At 36.2% G+C, this 23,045-nt stretch overlaps 1 protein-coding gene across 1 annotated transcript; it reads right to left on the reverse strand.

Annotated features, from left to right (window-relative positions):
• Positions 1-3,487: 3,487 nt before the first annotated feature.
• On the reverse strand, positions 3,488-22,042 carry LOC106086372 (succinate--CoA ligase [ADP-forming] subunit beta, mitochondrial). Its single transcript, XM_059361900.1, has 9 exons — positions 21,966-22,042; positions 21,807-21,886; positions 20,823-20,929; positions 12,921-13,073; positions 12,699-12,861; positions 12,360-12,627; positions 6,856-7,280; positions 4,730-4,899; positions 3,488-3,780 (listed from the first exon to the last, which is right to left on the reverse strand). The coding sequence occupies exons 2-9, from the start codon at positions 21,870-21,872 to the stop codon at positions 3,768-3,770; spliced, it is 1,365 nt and encodes a 454-aa protein (XP_059217883.1). The 5' UTR covers positions 21,873-21,886; positions 21,966-22,042; the 3' UTR covers positions 3,488-3,767.
• Positions 22,043-23,045: the final 1,003 nt, after the last annotated feature.

Consider the following 23,045-nt stretch of genomic DNA (forward strand, 5'->3'; position numbering starts at 1 on the left):
TTTCTTTTGTTATTTTTGTCGGTTTTAGGACACTTTTCTTTGCTTTTAGCTGAGGTCGTAGGTTCGATTGTTAAGTCGTTACTATGGTGTTATATTGGAATTCATCCTAGATTAGAGAGTCTGAAACGAACTGTCACCATTACCTTGACGATTACCGATTCACATATGGTATGAAGAGTAATTGCCTTACTTTGTGTGGAATTGAACTGGCTGTTGTGAACCACAAAAAGTAATTACAATAAGCTTAAGGTTATTAAAGGAGATACGAGCATTTTTAAGTTTAATATTTTAATCATTTTTCATATGAGATCTATGAAAACGAAGTATGTATTTGAATTTCGTTATTCCGCTTGTAACACCACGAAAAATTTTTCTAAGGACAGATGAATATACATGCTAACTTTCGAATAAGAAAGGGTAGGGGTTCGAAATTTTGCGCAACTTTTGATATAGTTCGCTTTCTATTGAAAATGGTCTAAATCAGCCATATTTTGTTAAACATAACGCCCATTTTCTGAGTGAACTTAATGAGCCTCTGGAAGTCACAGTACTTACCTGATCTGAAATTTTGCACATAATGCTCTGCCAAGTAAGACCCAAATGCCACATATCGTCTGTGTGACTTCTTGAGCTGGTGCATGTTAACCGATTTGGCTGAGGAATTAAGTGGAGTCGCGTTAAGTACGGTCGTAATCGAAATATAACAAGAATTTAAATATCCATTCTCTGCTATTGCTTCCCACAATTCGGGCAGTTTATCAATGCCCATCGGTAACAATTGGCTGGCCTGTACCCATTTTACAGCCCAAATTGCAGTCCGATTCCAGTTTAAGCTCAATGATAAGGGGCCTCCTTTTTATAACCAAGTCCTAACGGCGTGCGAGAGAAAAGTTTTACATGGCATAGTACCTCACAAATGTTGCCAGCATTAGGAGGGGAAAACCATAGCTGAAAATTTTTTCTGATGGTCTCGCCAGGATTCGAGCCCAGGCGTTCAGCGTCATAGGCGCTCATTTTACAGTCAATTTTTGTGTTATGCCCATACTTGATATCCTTGGCAAGCTTCTTGGGAGCAAGGTCTTTGCAGTGCACAAACCTGATTGCTCGAGGAATCAAGCTTACGTAATTTACATGCAGTGAGCAAAAGAGGTTGTTGAAATTTACAATATATCTGGGGAGTATAGCGGATGTTAAGAATCTCTCAATCGATTTTTTGAGAAAAATTACCTGTTCTCTGCTTGTTATTCCCTGTTGTATGGATTCGCTTACCCTGAGTAACTGGGCTATGTAGAGGTTCTTCTCAACGGTTTATTTGCAAGCTCTTCTAGGATTCATCCTATCTTTCACCCTTGATGCAGCCGGTGATTAACACACGAATCTCGACACGGGATGACTATGAGCTTCGGTTTATGTGGTGTTTATTTTCATTACGAGAATCTCAGCTAAGAGCTATCATGCGGGAGCGGAAAAGAAAAATTCACCCCAGAGATTTGTAGCTGACCTACTTTTATCGCACGGGAGCGGAAATGATCTCTGTAGCTTTTGATTAAGCTTTCTCAGCCAAATACTGCCGCGTAGTTTCGTAAAAAATTTGATCACACACCCTTGGCCAACTTAAAAAAGCATTAGCCCGCGACTCATTTCCACGTTCGTCGTAAAGACGGATCACCCTACAAAGTAAAACATACGAAAGTAATTCAAAAACTGTTGGAGTTAATTCCCCGGGGTGACACAGGGTGGGTTACTTATCAAATGCCTAAATCATTTTCCAATCCTGACCCCCCAAAATAAATAGGTTGGTTTATTGATGTAATAGCGTGAACAGCACTCATCAGCGGTCAATGCCTGTTTAGCTCACCGGCCGCCTCATACCCCGTCACTCCTTGATGACCCGATGACAGGATAGCTGTAAGCACCACATAGACCGGAGCATTAAAAGTGGAATTGCTCCATACGGAGTAGCTGCAACGGCAGTCGCGGACAATCAGCGGTATCGAGCGAAGAGTTTAAGTGAGAGGCCGGGCGGCGTCAACTCTTTCATAAATACTGATAACGAGATTAATATAGGATTACCCCTGGCCAAGGAGTGATTTTCCTCCGCAAATCTGCGGCTACAACAACGATAAAGCAACACCTATGTGATGTTGTTGTTTGCCGAACTTTGTGCCCATATACTTACAACGACTTTTTATACCCTCCACCATAGGATGGGGGTATACTAATTTCGTTATTCTGTTTGTAACACTTCGAAATGTGCGTCTTCATAAAGTATAGCATGTTCGTCCGTCGACAGCACGTCTTTCGAAATATTAAAGCTAGGCGCTTGAAATTTTGCACAAATACTTTTTATTAGTGTAGGTCGGTTGGGATTTTAAATGGTCCAAATCGATCCATGTTCTCATATACCTGCCATCTTGAGCCTCTAGAGGGTGTTATCCTCGTCCGATTTGACTCAAATTTTGCACGTGGTGTTTTGGTATCACTTTCAACAACTGTGCTAAATATAGTTCAAATCGGTTTATAACCTTATATAGCTGCAATATTAAACGATCTTGGGTCTTGGCTTCTTGAACCGCTAGAGGGCGCAATTCTTATTCGATTTGGCTGTAATTTTGCACGTAGTATTTCGGTATTTCTTCCAACAACTGTGCTAAGTATGGTTCAAATCGGTTAATAACCTGGTATAGCTGCCATATAAACCGATCTTGGGTCTTGGCTTCTTGAGACGCTAGAGGGCACAATTCTCATCCGATTTAGCTGAAATTTTGCATGAGATGTTTTGTTATGACTTCCAACAACTGTGGCGCAAATCGGTACATAAACTGATATAGCTGCCATATAAACCGATCTGGGATCTTGATTTCTTGAGCCTGTAGAGGGCGCAATTCTCATCCGATTTGGCAGAAATTTTGTACAACGGCTTCTCATATTACCTTCAACAATATGGTCTGAATCGATCTATAGCTTGATACATTTCCCATATAAACCGATCTACTGATTTAGCTTTTTGAGCCCCTACAAGGCAGAGTTCTTATCCGAATGGACTGAAATATTACACAATGACTTCTTCGGCAATCCCATGGTAGCCGGTTGTACGTACCGGATTGACCCAATGAAATCCTTCATCGGCAAGAGCTGTCGCCTCAGTGTACAACACACTGCTACAACAACAAAAACAATGACTTCTACAATGTTCAGCATTCAATTCATTTATGGTCCGAATCGGACTATAACTTGATATAGCTCCAATAGCAAAACAGTTCTTTTTCATTATTCTTTGTTTGTCTAAAAAGTGATACCGCGCAAAGAACTCGACAAATGCTATCCATGGTGGAGAGGATATAAGATTCGGCCTGGCCGATCTTAACACACTCTTACTTGTTTTAAACTTATACATACTTACCGAAATATAATATTTAGAGCTCCAAATGCCTGCGTTCACTTACCCCAAATTCTAAAATAAAATCTTTATCCCAGAGAAAACATATTAATAGTTAGTTGAATATTAATTATTAGTTACGAATTTGTAGGTTATTCAAAAAAATAATTAATAATGTACGCACTTCATTTCAAAAATCACACATACATACATAATTTAGATTGATAGTCATTGAGACAAAGAGGGATTTTAAAATCTTGTAAATCTTGAACTCGAAATAACATAAGCAAGTTTATAACCCAGGTATCTTGAAGGATGAGGAATTTATGGGTTTGAAGCTTCCTTACATCCCTTTGTAACAGTAGCTAAACGAGTCTGAGAATTGTTTTTATTTTGATTTTCTACAAAAAGGAAGGAAAACAAAAGTATTAGTAATAGTAAACACAATAAATTTGCATGGGGCAAAATAAAAGGGTGTTGGTGAAAAAAGAAAATAAAATCAGGCATGCCTTAAAAGATTGGTTTCAAAGAGGCACATAGTATTTTTCTTTGTTTATGAGTGTATTTTTGTGTTTGATCGTTTAAATTAAAACTTAAAAATAGAAAATAAAGTGAGAAACATAGGCGGCGTTGAAGGTGATGGAAGAGAAAGTTTGAAATAAAAATAAAAAATTAGAGTAACATATCAATACAATAATAATAACATTTGATGTTGGTTGTGAGTCGAAAAAAAAAACTGAAAGTAAAAACTAAAAAATTTCATCACGATGCTAACAATGAACTAAGGCTATATATAACACACATCACTTGAGACCAAAAACAACAATAAATAATAGCAACAATTGCAGCTTGAGGTTGCTTTTTGTCACTGCTCTTCAACAAAAAGTTTTGCAAAAAACGGGGGTTGGGTTTTTTTTTGGCGTATTCTTCTTCATTCTTCAACACATTACAGAGTAGTACACATATATGGTTTATATTTACATTAAAAAATCAGTGCATTTTTAAAATTACAACAATAGTGCTCCGTTCATTTTGTTTTTTTTCATCGCTTTAATTGTCCTATATATATTCTAGTGTGTGAGCTTTTTAAGCTTCAATATCATCATTCATTGGTATTTTAAAGATGGCATTAACATTTTTTGCAAAACATTTCTTCTTCGGTTTTACGAATTACAAGAATTTTAGGAATAATTTTGCCGGCTGGTTGTTGGTTCCATATAACTACAATAAGTTGGTGTAATTTAGTTGATTTTGTTGTTTAATTTTATATTTATGTTCTGTGTGTGTATGTGTATTATAGAAGCTGTATATTTAGGATGAAACTAGATCAAGAATAAATTAAATGTCTACTTGACGCTGTCGGGGATCTCGAAGCTGACATCCATCTTAACTTCACGGGCCAATTCAACAATCTTGGCCAAGTGGACAGCCAAATTGGCAGCTTCATCCAAATCGTGGCGGGGGATAATTCTCAAGCCAGATTTTTTGATTAGTTCACGAGCCTCATTTACATTAGTTCCCTGAAAAATAAAGGAAAACAGAAGATTAAAAAAAGAAAATGAAAATATGTTATAGCTTATAAAGTGTGATTAAAGCAGATTTGTGTCTTTCTTCAGATCCCAATCTGGTGGTACATTGAGGAAATGGCGATTGACTGGCCAGATAATCAGTCTACAGTTTAAGAGCAATAGATGTAGCTGTAACTGCCGAGTCAAATTGGGACAAAACTGGTCTAGTTGCGTTGGGGAGGACAGTTAAGGATAGGAGGGGGGAAAGAGGGAGTAGTGACGATAGAACGATGCTCAAAGGAAACAATAGAGTTGGATACCCTACCATCTCCAATCAACACCAACGCCCGCCTCTAGACACGGTCAAGCAGCTCCAAGGATGATTTTGGAACTCCGGCCCATATATGCGAGTTATATTCCATCTTCGGCCTGATGTACGTAGTGTAGATATTAAGAAGATCTACGGGAGTGAAATATCTCCTGCACCGCCTAAGAAGCCCAAGCACTTCAATGCTTCTTTCGACACTTCGAATACATGTTTTGACCAACGGACATCACATTGAATCTTCATACCCAGAGCATCAAGAGCCTCTAAATGCTTGATATCTACACCGTCGATAGATATTGACGATTGTAAAGTGTCAGTGAATTGTTTGTGGGACAACAAACAGCAAATATACTCTGTTCATTCGACCCCACTCAGAAATGGCCAGCAAATCCTGGCGGAGTATAACGTCCATAATACGCCTCCTGTCTTCAATCTCTCGAAGACTTCAATCTGATCGAATGAAAATTAATGACAGAGGTTGCTGTCATCCGCGAACGAGTTGATCGGATTCGAAGTCAGACCCAGTAGATCGTCAATTAAAATAAGAAAAAAAAGAGGGAGAAAGAATAGAGCCTTGTGGTACTCCTGCGGTTAATTTATATTCATCAGATGAGATGAGATCTACAACAACTCTTATAGTGCGATCTCTGTGAAAACTCGATTTAAATCGAGCGAAGTTATTACAGACACCAAAAGCGACAAGCTTTGAAAGGTGACACCGTGCCAGACCCTATCAAATGCCTTGGAGATATCCAGAGCCAGGACCTTACTCTCACCGAACTGGTGAAGCGACTGCAACGTTCAAACAGTAATGCCCCGTTGTGCGATTTATCCGGAACCCATATTGTCGGTCGCTAAGACGACCATTGTGCTCTAAGTATCTCACAAAATGGTAATTTCTCATGCTCCCCATAACCTTGGAAAGCGCAGAGCATAACGCTATTGGTCGGTAATTCGCAGGGTCGGTTGCCTCACCCTTCTTGGGGATAGGCTACACGTTCGCAATCTTCCAACGCGTCGGGGAAACACCCGCACGGTCATTAACCATGGTCTCCATAACCTTGGAGAGAGCGGAGCATATCGCAATTGGCCGATAATTCGCAGGGTTGTTTTCCTCACCCTTCTTGGGCATTGACTGAACGTTCGCCACCTTCCAACGCGCCGAGAAGACTTCCGCACGGTGGGCAAGGTTGGGTAATGGAGAAGCAAGCGTCGAAGACTCATGCCCAAGACAAGTGTTGTGCTCGAAGTTATAAGCCTGACATATGTTAGCTATATTTCACGAGTAATGACATTCTCTACAAGGTAACGAACAGAGGAGTATGGCTTCGTTAGATCATACACCACGTTTCTAAACTGATATGGCTTCCATATAAATTGTTCCCCATGATTTGAGTTCTTGAGGCCTTAAAGTGTCCAATTCGCAAAAGCTAATTTGACCGAAAATTGGCATGCTAAGTTTTTTTATAAATCCCAGCATCAAATGTAAAGTACGGTTTAGGTCCATAACCTGATGTAGCTCTTTTATAACCCAATCATTCGATTTTACTTATTGCCAAATACAATCCATACAAATATTGTTAACCACCTTCTATCATAAGCTGCTTAAAAATACTAAAAATTACTGTCTACATGCTTACCTGCAATCTGCATACAATGGGCATTTTCATTTGCAAATCCTTGGCGGCAGCAATAATACCTTCAGCAATAACATCACAACGCATAATACCACCGAAAATGTTAACCAAAATGCACATCACCTTGGGATCGGCTGTAATAATTTTGAAAGCTTCCTTAACAGCTTGAGCAGTGGCACCGCCACCAACATCCAAGAAGTTGGCTGGATCACCACCATACAATTTAATAATGTCCATGGTGGCCATAGCCAAACCGGCACCGTTAACCATGCAACCAATGGTGCCATCCAAGGTAATGTAGTTCAAATCATATTTGGCAGCTTCAACTTCACGTGGATCTTCTTGGGTCCAGTCACGCATGGCGAACAATTCCTTTTGGCGGAATTCACCGTTGTCATCAAAACGGAACTTGGCATCAAGGGCAAAGACTATAACCACATAGAGTTTGAAAATATTACAAACAAAAACAATAAATTAGTAATTATTAATTAAATATTATATGCGGTAACAGCAAATAGCGAACATAAGGCGACAGTAATATATTGTAATAAATAGGGCTAAGCAGATAACAGAAATATATGTATGTATATTCAAAGCGGAATTGAGAAGTTTGTAAAATACAAAATAAGAGATTGGGTGAAAAAATATTGGGTTGCCCAAAAAGTAATTGCGGATTTTTTAAAAGAAAGTAAATGCATTTTTAATAAAACTTAGAATGAACTTTAATCAAATATACTTTTTTACACTTTTTTTCTAAAGCAAGCTAAAAGTAACAGCTGATAACTGACAGAAGAAAGAATGCAATTACAGAGTCACAAGCTGTGAAAAAATTTTCAACGCCGACTATATGAATCCGCAATTACTTTTTGGGCAACCCTAGTAACTCTCATACAATTAAGAGTTCTTCATTTTAAAAGATAGAAGTATTGACTGGCTTTTATAGATTAAACAAAAAAATGTCAAATTTGATACTAAAGTGACACAACGGTAACGCTGCATATGACATGTCCTTTCTGTATCCATATGACTTTCATTACGTATGTACGTCAGATACAAATAGAGCGCGCTCTAATCGAAATGTATTTGTCATATGTATTGTACGTTTTATTGAGGCTTGTCTGCCTGTAGGTTCGACGAAAATAGACCCCTTATAGCTGTGAGCACCACACAGGCTGCAACTTTGAGGTCTAATCTGTGTGGTGCTCATAGCTGTCACGTAAAGCTTAGCTGCGAGCTCCATACGAAGTAGCTGGAACGTCAGTCGCGAACAGTCAGCGATATTGAGCAAAGATTCTTAGTGAGAGGCTGGGCGGCACAGGCTCTTGTTGTTGTTGTAGCAATGTGTTGTAAACCGAGGCGGCAGCCCTTGCCGATGAAGGATTCCATCGGGTCAATCCGCTACGTACAACCGGCCGTCATGGGATTGCAGGGTCTTGTATACATACTGAGTGCCTATGATTCTCGAAATGACAACGCGAGTTATAAGCGCCTTTAAATAACCAATGACCACCATGTTCCGATTGCGATCACTCGTTTCGATATTAAGTATTAAACAATATTTGTATTTCTTTTGAGTTCAGAACTAAGAATATTCAGCCCAATTCTGAAAACTCCCTGGGAATAAACTCCCAGGGAATTAATTTCTCCCTCGAATAAAATCCTCCTATTCTGATTGAATGGGGAGAGGACATTTTTGGCAGAGGGAATTTCGAATTTTCGAAAACAGCTGTTTTGACTTTGGCCAAACATTTGACTATTATTTTTTGGAAAAAAAAACATAAGATGAAAAAATAAGCAAAAAGAAGTTATAAAGGTTGCAAAAAAAGTTTACAAACATGTTTAGTGTTGCTTTTGTAAAGTTTATTTTAAGTTTTTCATTTTAATAGTGCGCAATGTTGTTGTTGTAGCAGTTTATTGTATTCTATCGTTGTCTGCTTGATTCTGTTGAGTGTCAAGACCCAGGAACTCTGCGACTAAGATGGGGTGCGTCCCCAGGGATCTGGGTCTGAGTCGAGTGGGTCTGGCGGGGCAGTTAAACAGGTGACGTGTAACGTGCGGTCCCTGGTTACAATCGGGACATACATCTTGCACGTCGGCATCAATCCTAGCTCTGTGAGAATTGAGGCGGCTGCATCTGCCGGAACGTAATTGAGCCAGAACCAATCTGATTTGCCGGGGAAGGTCGATTTCTTCGGGTGCAATGGGAGGCGGTCGTTCTCCAAGGAGAACATTCACCCGGTAGCCAATTACCGCATCTGCTACCGTGTCTGCATGAATGTTGTTTAGACCCGCTTGATATGACGCTTGATCTAGAGGTTCTCTCTTGTAGCGCTGAACCTCACGCTCTAGATCGTGTAGATCTACCTTAAGGCTTCTGGGCGGTGGGTATCTATCCACAAGATGATGATTTTGATGGTTTCTGCGATAACAGCCCAAAAGGTATTGCTTAGACAGCACTGGTAGGACCTTTGTCTCCTGATGGAGGTGGTCCACATGAGAACTGAGGAGACAGCCCGTCGCAGTTCGGCGGGCAGCATTCTGACAGATCTGAATAATATTCCACTGCGTGTCACAAAGTTGACGAGACCACACTGGCGCTGCATAACTTACCACAGACCGGCCAATTGCTTGGTACGTGGTCAACAAGGTTTCTTTATCTGCACCCCAAGTGCTGCCAGCAAGTGACTTGAGGACCTTGTTTCTACTTTTGACTTTATTGCAGTTTGCTGTGGCATGTGAGGAGAATGTGTTTAGAGCTGTCAAATATGACGCCAAGTATTTTGGGACACTTGATGGTCGGAATCATTTCTCCATCGATCATCACAGTCAGCTCAGTATTCACCTCACGCGTATTTGTAGTGAACAGTGTGGCTGAAGATTTGGTGGCGGATATCTTTAGATTTCTTGCAGCGAAATATGAGGCAAGCTCGTTGAGGTAGACGTTCAACCTATCGCAGATGTCATCAATGGGTGGGGGGGCCTGATGCCATGATCGTACAATCGTCCGCATATGATACGATCGCTATGCTGTCTTGAGGGGAGGATATGTAGAGGTTTCCTGTTCCACTCTACGGTGTTTCGACTTCTTATCCCTAAATTCCACAAATGACTGGCGACCACACAGATAATTCGCGACCCATCGTTTCAGCCCTGGCTGGAGGGACGTGTTGGCTATGTCCTCAAATAATTTGGCATGGCTGACCGTGTCGAATGCCTTCGAAAGGTCCAGTGCCACGAGGGCCGTCCTATCACGTGCACATTTATGGCCTACAGCTTGTCACCATATTTCTGTGTTGTGACAACAACTTTCCGTCTTCATCCAACAATCGTTGGCTAAATTATATGCTTCCAGAGTGGTCTGATAGACAGATTAATTGTGTCGTGTTGTCACTGGTTGCATGCGGGCCACACATCCTGCATGTTGGCATTTTCCCTTGCCGAAAGGAGTTAAGGTGGCTGAATCGTCGTCATAAATGCTGTGTTGGTCTGCCTGATACGCCGTTTTATCTAAAGGCCTACTTTTATGGGGCAAGGACATGAAGATCTAATCGACATTTCCGGGCGGCGGCCACTTTTCTTGGTGGTTGGCACGGCTGCTCGACATAGGGCCGCCGAAAAGCGAATTATGGATTTATTCTTACTCCTGTGGAATAAATGCTGTCAAATGTGGCGCCAAGTATCTTTGAATAATTGCCCTCGAACATTGCCCACGAACATTCCATTAAGGAACAGGCAGAAGACTTCTTGCACATCATTGAGTGCCACCCGATTGTACTTTAAGCTAAAGGACCTCTTTTAAGTATCCGATTTGAAACGGAGTGCAAATAAAAAAAAATCTTCTATGATGGGTACAGGACATTTAAACCGGGAGAACCTAACAAATTTGTGCTTGATTTTGATGAAAAAGTTAAAAATAATTTTCATACTTTTTAAATTGTTTGTAAATAATAAGTGGTACCATTTTTTCAAAAAAAAAAACTTTAAAGTGCACAATTTTTATCCTAGCTCCCTTTTATTTGTTTGGGGGAATTTATCCCAAGTTTTACCGTCTCATTCTCCCTTTTATATCGATTCAGAATAGCTACTTTTTTTCCCTGGGAGATATTTCCCTTTTCCGAAGTTTGTTCAGAATAAGGGAAAAGAGATTAGGGAATAAACTCCCAGTAAATTGTTATTCAGCATAGGGGAAAAGGGAGTAGGGAATAAACTCCCAGGGAATTGTTATTCAGAATATAGGACTGATTATCTTGACTGCATAGTAAATTAGAATGAATAACTGCTATTTAATTTGCCGTTACTGTATTCTGTGTACTGTTTTTAATAAATAATAAAGAGCCTTTTTGGCTTCTTTTGTTACATTAATAAAAATGAAATGAAATAAAAATAATTCAAAATGTAAAGAGATCTTCAGATATCCTTTATATGTATGAATGAATAAACAGATGAAGCTAGAAATAGCAAAACAAAAAATACTTCAAGGCCAAAACGTACATAGATGTTAAAATTCTTAGTAATTTATCTACTACAATATATTGGTTTGCCCAAAAAGTAATTGCGGATTTTTTAAAAGAAAGTAAATGCATTTTTAAGAAAACTTAGAATGAACTTTAATCAAATATACTGTTTCAACACTTTTTTTCTAAAGCAAGCTAAAAGTAACAGCTGATAACTGACAGAAGAAAGAATGCAATTACAGAGTCACAAGCTGTGAAAAAATTTGTCAACGCCGACTATATGAAAAATCCGCAATTACTTTTTGGGCAACCTAATTAAAAAGAATATTATTTTGATGTTTTGCAAATTTCTATAAAAATAATTTACGATAATTTTTTTTTTTTTCTTCTATGCTCCGGTAATCGTAATCGCCAAATCAAACACCACTACACTTCTTGTAGTTAAGTTTAAGTTTAATTGTGATATAAGCTAAGAGGCCAAGAAAATGTTGGGATTTTGGTTGCCGGAGCACAAATGACATTCTATTGCTGTGACTGATTACAATGCATTTTTTTTATTATTTACAAAGCACACAAAAGTGACAAACATTTCACTAGAAGCTCTATGAAAACTACTGTTAATTGCAATGTTGAGCGAGTAACAACGACCAATTATGATTATTCAACTACTTACAGGCTGTGGTTTTTGGGAATTGTATTCGATTTTGGTTATTTTGTGTTTCAAAAAACAGACACAATGAAGGAATTTGATTGCAATGAAATATAAAATGGAATTTCACATGGATTAGAAATACAAAAACAGAAATAAAAAACTTTTGGAAGATTAGATTGGACAAAAAGAAAATTCAAATATTTTTTTTTCTAAAACGAAAATCACAAACTAAGTCCAAAAGAAAAAACAAAGGGTAAACTAAAACAAGTGCCAAAACAAATGATTTGATATTGGATGGTTTAAATTGAGTAAAAGAAAAAACAAAAACTAAATTTCGAAATAATCCTGCAGAGATTCTAAAGAGAATATTAACCCACCACATATTTAAAGAAAATACTTACATCCTTGCATGGCATCTTCGGCATAAGGATTGATTTCAATCAACAAAGCATCCTTCTCCACAAACAATTTGTACATGTTTTGCAACATTTGTACAGTGTCGTTGGCATGCTTGTCGTCCAGGCCAACCTTTTTGACTACTTTCAAGGCTTGTTCGTTGGTAAGACCCTTCTTAATGTCAATGGGCTCATAGATGATAGCATCGGGATTTTCGGCGGCAACCTCTTCAATGTTAACACCACCTTGAGAGGAAGCGATCACAACGGGTCCCTTTATAAAAAAATAAAAAATTAATTATATATTTAAAATTATTTAGTTTTTTTATAGATAAGATAAATTACATTGAAAGCTCTCTCCATCATTACGGCAAAGTAGAATTCACGGCGGGGGAATTTACGTTCAGCAACCATGACCTTCTTGCAGATGCGACCAGCTGCACCAGTTTGCTTGGTTACCAAAAGTTGATTGATCATTTTGGAAGCAACTTCTTCGGCTTCCTTGGGGCTAACAAATAAAACAACCATTAAAATTTTTAATATCTTAGCTTCTTTTCTAAAACATACTCATTGACCACACGGACACCACCCTTGAAACCATTCTTGAAAGCGCCTTTACCACGACCACCGGCCAATACCTGAGCTTTCAATACCAAGTTATTGGTGTTAAGTTTAGTGGCAATATCGCGGGCTTCTTGAGCAGAGGATGCAACGCCAAACCTAGAATGAGATGAAAATGATTTTTAGAAAAAAAAAGGAAATAAAAAAATTTTAGTATATAAAATAGCATTACATCATTTGTTTATGGCTTTTATTCAGAAAATAGAAAAGCAAAAAACAACACTTGCAAAAGAAAGGCAAAGTGCAGAAAAGCTACATGCGAACCCCACCCCTTAAAAGGCAAGAAAAATACCCTAACTATTTAAGCTTTAGTATGACAGTCCGACATATTGAATTTCTATATCGTATTTAAGAGACCACCGTAGCGCAGAGGTTAGCATGTCTATGACGCTGAACGCCTGGGTTCGAATCGTGGCGAGACCATCAGAAAAAATTATCAGCGGAGGTTTTCCCCTCCTAATGCTGGCGACATTTGTGGGGAACTTTGTAAAAACTTCTCCCCAAACAGGTGTCGCTCTGCGTCACGCCGTTCGGACTCGGCTATAAAAAAAGAGGTCCTTATCATTGAACTTAAAATTGAATCAGACAGCACTCATTGATTTGTGAGAAGCTTGCCCCAGTTCCTTAATGGAATGTTCATGAGCAATTTTTTTTATATCGTATTTAGATCATATAAACTAACGCGGTAAATAAAAAAGGATATTGTCCGGCTTTAGACAATTGTTTAATATTTTCTATTCAAAGAATAATATAGCAAAAAACATTTAAAAGTCAGCAAAGAGTTTGTTGTTGTTAGAAGCATTTGACTGGTTTCCTGTATCGCGATTTCATTTTCGACCAAGAAAAATCATCAGCAGAATATGTCAAATGGATCATGGTGCTTTACAACCATTCCAACCTTTAGAAAACAAATCAAATCTTACTTCCCTTATTCAAATCCAACTTATCCAACGATGCTTATAGCAACAAACACAAACATCTTTTGCAAAACTCTTTTCTTCGCATGGCGATCGCCCAACGGTTGATATGACCCATTTGCAATCCCCAACGACCTAAATCAATATTTAGTATCTGTGCAAAGTTTCAAGCGATGAGCTTTGCGCTTTCGACCGCTGACATGATTTCGACAGACGGACGGAAGGACGGATGGATATTTTGTACAACGCTTTCTTCGACGACTACCACAATATCTTAGAAGTTTGGTCGAAATCAGTTCAGATTTCAATATATTGGGTTGCCCAAAAAGTAATTGCGGATTTTTTAAACGAAAGTAAATGCATTTTTAATAAAACTTAGAATCAACTTTAATCAAATATACTTTTTTTACACTTTTTTTCTAAAGCAAGCTAAAAGTAACAGCTGATAACTGACAGAAGAAAGAATGCAATTACAGAGTCACAAGCTGTGAAAAAATTTGTGAACGCCGACTATATGAAAAATCCGCAATTACTTTTTGGGCAACCCAATATAAACTTTATGGGGTCCTAGATCAATATTTCGAGTTGTTACAAACGTAATGACTAGATTAGTATAACCCCATCCCGATTTGATTTTGCATATAGAGTTCTGTTATGACTCTCAACAACTGTGCCAAGTACGGTCCAATTCGATTTAAGATTTTGGGCGCATTTATTGTCAGATTTCGCAGGAATTTGCGACAGTGAGTTGTGTTAGACCTTTCGATATCCTTCTTCAATTTGGCCCAGATCGGTCCAGATTTGGATATAGCTGTCATATAGACCGATCTCTCGATTTAAGGTTTTGGGCCCATAAAAGGCGCATTTATTGTCCGATTTCCCAGATATTTGGGACAGTGAGTTGTGTTCGGGCCTTCGACACCTCTTTTCAATTTGGCCCAGATCGGATCAGATTTGGATACAGCTACCATATAGATCGATCTCTAAATCTGAAGTCTTAGCCCCATAAAAGGTGTATGTATTAGCCGATTTTGTCGAAATTTGACACGGTGACTTATGTTATGCTTCCCGACATACCAAAAAGACCAATATGTTGTTCTACAATTCTACAATTGAACAAAGACTTGTACATATTACATCACTCAATGTCCATCCATATTGATGCTTAAATTATGCACTTTTCACCGGATTGTGACGAAAGGTGTTTTACATATATACCCGAGATGGTGGGTCGGCCGAGCGGAACTTAACGACTACTTTCTTGTTTAATTTGAATTTTCGTTTTTTACAAATTTTTTTTTTCTAAGAACAGCTTATTCTAGAATTTTTTCCCTTTGCAAATTATGAAATAAATGACCTTACATACAAAGTGCTGCGTTTTATCTAATATATATTTGTTTTACTACCATTGAATGAAGTTTATTACAAGATTGATAAGGAAGTTTCAATATATCAGTCTTAACAATAACATCCATATAAAAGGTATTTTTAAGTATTTTTTACTATTCTTGAAATAATAAACAAAATCCACCTAGCGGTCTAGCACTTAATTTCAATTAACACAATTAGAAGTGCCTTCCCACTTGAAACCGCCATATAAATCTCTTAGGGAATTCAAATATTCGAGAGCGCACATACATATATGAAAATTTATATTCACGTTTGAGGTAAGTGGGGGTAGGTAGGTAAAAGTATTTATTATCGCTTTTTTAACAGACCTGACTGGATTAGCGGGGGACCCCTTCTACATGTATTGGAAACCAAAATAAATTACCATACGTTTGTGAGCTGATAAGCTATATTTTTTTTGTTCCTTGGTTTTTAGAACACTTGTGAATGTGCATACAGCAATGGGTATTTCTGTTTTAATTGCATTCATAAAAATAGAAAACAATAACAACAAGCTCAATAGTCAACCATATGTGTTCTAGTGTACTACTAACCAACCAACTGCCAGCCATGCAATTGATGCGCGAATTTATTGTTACATTGACCAAAGTTCGAACACGATTTTTTTTTTGTTGTCGCATTTTCTACTTTTTGTTTATTTTTATTTTCAATAGTAATGAAAGTTTTGCAAACATTGGCAAAATGGTCAAGATATAGGTGGGTATTTGTTTGAGCTTAAAATCAAGTTCATTGTTTTGTTATTTCAAGTTCATTAGAAAAATTTAAGAACAATTTTGTAATATTGGGTTGCCCAAAAAGTAATTGCGGATTTTTTAAAAGAAAGTAAATGCATTTTTATAAAACTTAGAATGAACTTCAATCAAATATACATTTTTTTACACTTTTTTTCCAAAGCAAGCTAAAAGTAACAGCTGATAACGGACAGAAGAAATAATGCAATTACAGAGTCACAAGCTGTGAAAAAATTTGTCAACGCCGACTATATGAAAAATCCGCAATTACTTTTTGGGCAACCCAATACATTGGTTGTATTGTATTGTACACTGAGGCGGCAGCCCTTGCCGATGAAAGACTTCATTGGGTCAATTCGGTACGTACAACCGGCTGCCATGGAATTGGTAATATTGTAAAGGGTGATTTTTTTGAGGTTAGGATTTTCATGCATTAGTATTTGACAGATCACGTGGGATTTCAGACATGGTGTCAAAGAGAAAGATGCTCAGTATGCTTTGACATTTCATCATGAATAGACTTACTAACGAGCAACGCTTGCAAATCATTGAATTTTATTACCAAAATCAGTGTTCGGTTCGAAATGTGTTCAAATTTTGACAAATTTTGTTCAGCGATGAGGCTCATTTCTGGTTGAATGGCTACGTAAATAAGCAAAATTGCCGCATTTGGAGTGAAGAGCAACCAGAAGCCGTTCAAGAACTGCCCATGCATCCCGAAAAATGCACTGTTTGGTGTGGTTTGTACGCTGGTGGAATCATTGGACCGTATTTTTTCAAAGATGCTGTTGGACGCAACGTTACGGTGAATGAACACATTTCGAACCGAACACTGATTTTGGTAATAAAATTCAATGATTTGCAAGCGTTGCTCGTTAGTAAGTCTATTCATGATGAAATGTCAAAGCATACTGAGCATCTTTCTCATCTTTCATCTATATGCATATCCTCCACCAAGGAGATAATAATCATCCTATTTTATTATAACTCCACTACTATTGGGTTGCCCAAAAAGTAATGCGGATTTTTCATATAGTCGGCGTTGACAAATTTTTTCACAGCTTGTGACTCTGTAATTGCATTCTTTCTTCTGTCAGTTATCAGCTGTTACTTTTAGCTGGCTTTAGAAAAAAAGTGTAAAAAAAGTATATTTGATTAAAGTGCATTCTAAGTTTTATTAAAAATGCATTTACTTTCTTTTAAAAAATCCGCAATTACTTTTTGGGCAACCCAATATATCCATACATCCGCTTTGTATGGGATTAAGACCCTAAATTGGAAGATCGGTCTATATGACAGCTATATCTATATAGTCTGATCTGATTCATATTTGGGTTGGGCATCGGGAGACTTAAAACAACTCACTATTTCAAATTTCAACCAAATCGGGTAATAAGTAAAGCTTTTTTGGGCTCCAAACCCTTTTTCGGCATATCGGTCTAAATAACAGCTATATCTAAATATATTCCGATCTGAACCATATTCAGGCCGGATAACGGGAGACTTATCGATCTGAGCCATATTCAGGCCGGATAAAGGGAGGCTTAAGACAACTCACTGTTTCAAATTTCAGCGAAATCGGATAATAAATGCAGCTTTTATGGGTTCCACCAAACCCTTAATCGGCAGATCGGTCTATATGGCAGCTTTATCTAAATATAGACCGATCTGAACCATATTTAGGACGGGTGTCGGCATGCTTAAACAACTGTTTGAAATTTCAGCGAAATCGGGTAATAAATAAAGCTTTAACGGGCTTTGGACCCTTTATCGGCAGATCGCTCTATATAGCAGCTATATCCAAATATTGTCCGAATTCGCCCGTTCAAAAACTTAACCTGCGTGCAGAAAAAGACGTATTTGTGCCAAATTTTAGCTCAATATCTAAGTTTTTGAAAGTGTGAGTGATTAGAACAGACGGATGGACAGATAGGCGGGCAGACGGACGGACGGACATCGTTAAATCGTCTGAGAATTTGTAAAGTCGAACATGGATATTTCGATGTGCTGCAAACGGAGTGACAAAATGAATAGGGGGTATATTCCTATGATGGTGGGTATAAAAAAATATAAAAAATAGTTAAAAAAATTAAGTAAAACAAAAACACAAATAAAAAAAAAATTAAATATGATAGATAAAAATAAAACTTATAAAATACATTAAAATAAAATTAATACAAAAAAAAAAAAAACAAAAAAATTAAAATAACAAAACAATAAAAATAAAAAAAAAAATAAAAAAAAAAAATAAAAAAAAATAAAAAATAAAAACAATAAAAAATAAAAACAATAAAAAATAAAAACGATAAAAAATAAAAACAATAAAAATTATAAAATAGTAAAAATAAAAAATACAAATAATAAAAAAAAGTAAATTAATAAAACAAAAAAATAAAAATGATAAAAAAACAAAAAACTAAAAATAATAAAAAAACAAAAAAAAAAAATAAAAATATAAAACCACAAAAAATAAAAACAATACAAAAATCTAAAAATGATAAATATCATAAAAAATAAAAACAACAAAAATAAAGGTATAAAAAAATAAATAAAAATAATAAAAAAAAATAAATTAAAATAATAAAAAAAAATAAATTAAAATAATAAAAAAAATAAATTAAAATAATAAAAAAAATTATTAAAATAACAAAAAAAAATAAATAAAAATAATAAATTAAAATAATAAAAAAAAAATAAATTAAAATAATAAGTAAAAATAATAAAAAAAGATAAAAATAAAAAAAAATTAATAATGTAATTGTACGCCTTCTTTTTTAAAAAGATTTATTAAAAAAAATATAAAAAAGTTAAAACAAAGATAATACAAATAATAAAAAAGTAACATAAAAGAACTACAATAAAAAAATAAATTAAAAAAAAAAATAAAAAAAAAAACAAAAAATAAAAAATAAAAACAATAAAAAAATAAAAATTATAAATATAATAAAAAAAATCAAAAATATAAACATTAAAAAAAAAACAAAGAAATAAAAACAAAAAAAAATAATAAAAAAAATTAAAATAAATATTATTTATTTTTTTATAGAATAGGTATTGAGCCTCTTTAATATTACTTTGTAATTTACCAGAATATATTTCTATTACCAAACTGTCGAAGGCAAATAAGTTACAGAATACCACGAAATATGAAATATACGATTGAATAAAAAAGTATTAAAGCAAAAAAATGAGAAACAAAAAAAATCATAAAATGTAAAAATTTTTAAAAAATAAAGTAAACAAATATTAAAAAATTCAATAAAAAACATAAAATTCAGTTTGCGACACCTCGATGCATTCATCTTAAACCCCATAAGGTATATATTCTTGATCGTCTCGAGGTTCTGAGTTATTCTAGCCATGTCCGTCCATCCATCTGTCAATATCACAATAGCGGTCCAACGTATGGAGCTAGCCGCTTGAAATTTTGCTTAGATACTTAATATTGATATAGGTCGTTGGGGTTTGCAAATGGGCCATATAGGTCCAGATTTAGATATAACTCCCATATAAACCCATCTCCCGATTAGACTTCTTGAACCCCTGGAAGCCTTAATGTAGCTGAAATATTACACGTAGTGTTTTGCTATTATTTCCAACAACTGTGCGAAGTTCGGTCCAAATTGGTCTTCAACCTTATATAGCTCTCATATAAACCGATCTCCCGATTTGACTACTTGAGTCCTTACAAGCCGCAATTTTTGTCCAATTTGGCTGAAATCAATTTATAACCTGAAATAGCTCCCATATAAAACGGTCTATCGATCATCCTAGAAGCTTTAATTTTTGCCGGTTTGACAGAAGTTTGGTATGTACAATAAAAATAATAAAATAATAAATATAATAAAAATAATAAATATAATAAAATAATGCTCTTCAACTAAATTTATTTTGTATAAATTTTTAGCAGAATCCGTGGTGGAGGGTTCCCAAGATTCGGCCCGGCCAAACTTAGCACGCTTTTAATTGTTTTACTTTTAACCAGCCGAAGCTGGTGGTTGTTGTTGTTGTAGCAGTGTGTTGTACATTGAGGCGGCAGCCCTTGCCGATGAAGGACTCCATCGGGTCAATGCAAAATTTTGACCCTTGCCTTCCCTATGCGAGCTTGAGAATTTGGAACCCACTTAAACCCAGGCAATATTGGTATCAAATTAAAGGTATGAACGAGTAGATTACGATTGTGCAAGAAGGACTAGAAGAACTAAATGAAAATAAATACATATTTACAAAAAAATTTTCAAAAAAATAGCATTTTTTTACAAAAGCTTTGGAAGGCGAATAGTTTTGTTTAAAATTCTTTTGTTTCTCCCACTGTTGGACTGTTGGAGGAGGAGAATATGAAGCCCCAAAAACGGACTTCATATTCGGATTTCTGGGGTCAAAATTAGGGGGTATGCCAAAAAATTAGATTTTTTTGCAAACTACCCCGTAAAACACAGTTTTGCAGTTGAAATCTAAAGTACTTGACATATGTTGTTGTTTTAGCAGTGTGTTGTACACTAAGGCGGCAGCCCTTGCCGATGAAGGACTTCATCCGGTCAATCCGGTACGTACAACCGGCTGTCATGCGATTGAACTTGATATAGTTGAACAATTTTTAAGTACTTTCGATCGTTTTAAATTAGCTCGTGTGAAAATTTACATATTTGTAATAAACGCAACTTCCGGTTTTGCCGGTTTAACAAATTTACATTAACGACTATTACTTGCAAATTAATATTGCCAATGTCATGAATGTTAAAAACAAAATTAAAAATTACAATCAATTCCAAAAGCTTTATAAAACTCACTTTGGGGTTGCAATGTTGCCATCATTCAAAAGTTTGTAGGACACATGTTCTTGTACGTTTAAGTTACGTTGTTGTTGGCTTTGAGCAGCAGCAACTGACCCCAAGATCTGCAATAGAAAATAATTAAAAGGTCAACGATATAAGAAAATCACAATTGTTAATGGCTGAAATCATTTACTTCGCGCACCTTACAACCAACCCTCCCTCTATAAAGGTATGCAAATGAGGTTCATGGTCGACGCAAAAGCTTAAATTTGCCGCACACAAAATTTGATAAAAATTATAATCAGGCAAACAAACAAAATCAAAACAATCAGTGATAGTGACCGAGTAAACTGGAATAACAGCAGGCAACAACAAGTCACAAGATCGTAAAGTGAGTCACAAGTTCTACCACCTAAACGTTGAACATGTTAGGCCATATAGTATGTGACGTCAAAAAGCGACTAGGGACAGATTATAAATGGCCGGTCGATTAGAAGAAATAAGGAATTTCTGCCAGACGTTCAAAGTGCTTCAAAAAAAAAACTGTCGCATCAGTCATATGTGAGTGGTATGAAAATTATACCATACTCGATTTTCACCTTCGTTGCAGCATTATTCACTAAGGCCAATGATGAAACAAAAAAATTAAAAATTTGATTAAAAAAAACCTAAACCTTCACTTTTCTCATTCCCCCATATTCTTCTTAAACAAAAACAACAACATATGCATGGCAAGGTAACAACAATCAAAAGTAGTAATCCATGAACTCAAGAAAAAAAAAATACAACTGTTACGTCACACATTTTTTGATAATTTCTTTCTTTGGGATATTTTCTTTTACACACACTCGGCACACACAAAAACAATTGTTTAAATTTTTATTGGATGCCCCCACACTAATTCCCCCACCCCGTGAACCGACTACGGCACGACCAATGAATTTGCACCAATTATGTAAAAAAATCCAATACGTTTGGCATTGATTTCTTAAAATTTACCTTTTGACCAACTTTGGGATTGATAATTTCTTTCAGAACACTGCTACGCGTTATCAATGAAGCCATTATTATCTAGTATTCTAATAAAGAAAATAAATCTTATTCAGTTTAATACGAATTAAATGGAAAATTGGAAAATTATGAATATGCTGCCCCTACCGTAGAGCTAAACGTCAAGACAAGTGATTCGATGGGATTAAAAGTCGACTAGTCGACTTTGGACTAATCAATAATCGATTAATCGACTTTTTGTGTACTAAAGTCGAAAAATCTAATGCGGAGTTTACATGGCACATCATGATGAGTGGTCATTGCAAAGTATTGGTAACCATAAGGTCCACATAACCATAATTACAACACACAAACAACGAAAAATAGCGCGAACTAGTGACATACACAAAATCAGAGTTGCATTAATCACTGATTTTGACAGATATTTTGTTGTCGGGCAACTGCCACTACCTGTAAATGAATATATCTTCCACATAACCATCAGTCTTGGCTGAAAAATCAAAATCATTTGATTTGTTCGATGATTGTGTAATCATTACTTGACAGATATTGAAAAACACGTTCTGTCCAAAATAAAAAGCGTTTATGATGTGCCTATAAATCGACTTCTAATGGTTAAAAAATCGAATGGTCGATTATATTGAGCAAATTTGAAATTTTGCTTGTAACGGCGCAAGGCGGATTTAAAAAGAGTGGTCTCACGCAAACAGATGATAACAGCCGGTCAGGTTTGACTGTATTAAGATGTCAGATTTTTGTTTGTATTCTTTTTGGGTTTATCTTCTTTCTCGCATATTCTCTGCTCATGTACACACACGTACACAAATTTCTTTGTGTGTGTTGGCAAAACGTAGATCAGCTTGATGACAAACAAGATGGCGGATTACTCCATATGATTTGTGGTTATTGTACAAATAAGGCCACATTTAATTGTTTCACAAATCTAAATTTGCTTCAAGTGCAAACGTGGTTCAACCCTTACCCTGAAATAAATCTACCTTTGTATAACAAGACGCTTCTTAATTAGGTACTTTATTAATATCTTTACTATTCGATAGCAACTCATTCAAAAAATCGATTATCATAGTTGAAAAAGAAGACAAATAAGAAAAAAATGTGAATCCGTTATTTTGCAAGCGGCGAAGCGTACATTTTTCAATAAAGTTGAAAAAATCTAATTCATTCGGTTGTTTTCGTGTATGAACATCATTAAACTTGAAATTTACG

The sequence above is a fragment of the Stomoxys calcitrans genome, chromosome 2 (assembly GCF_963082655.1).
Source record: "Stomoxys calcitrans chromosome 2, idStoCalc2.1, whole genome shotgun sequence".
NCBI lineage: Eukaryota > Metazoa > Arthropoda > Insecta > Diptera > Muscidae > Stomoxys > Stomoxys calcitrans.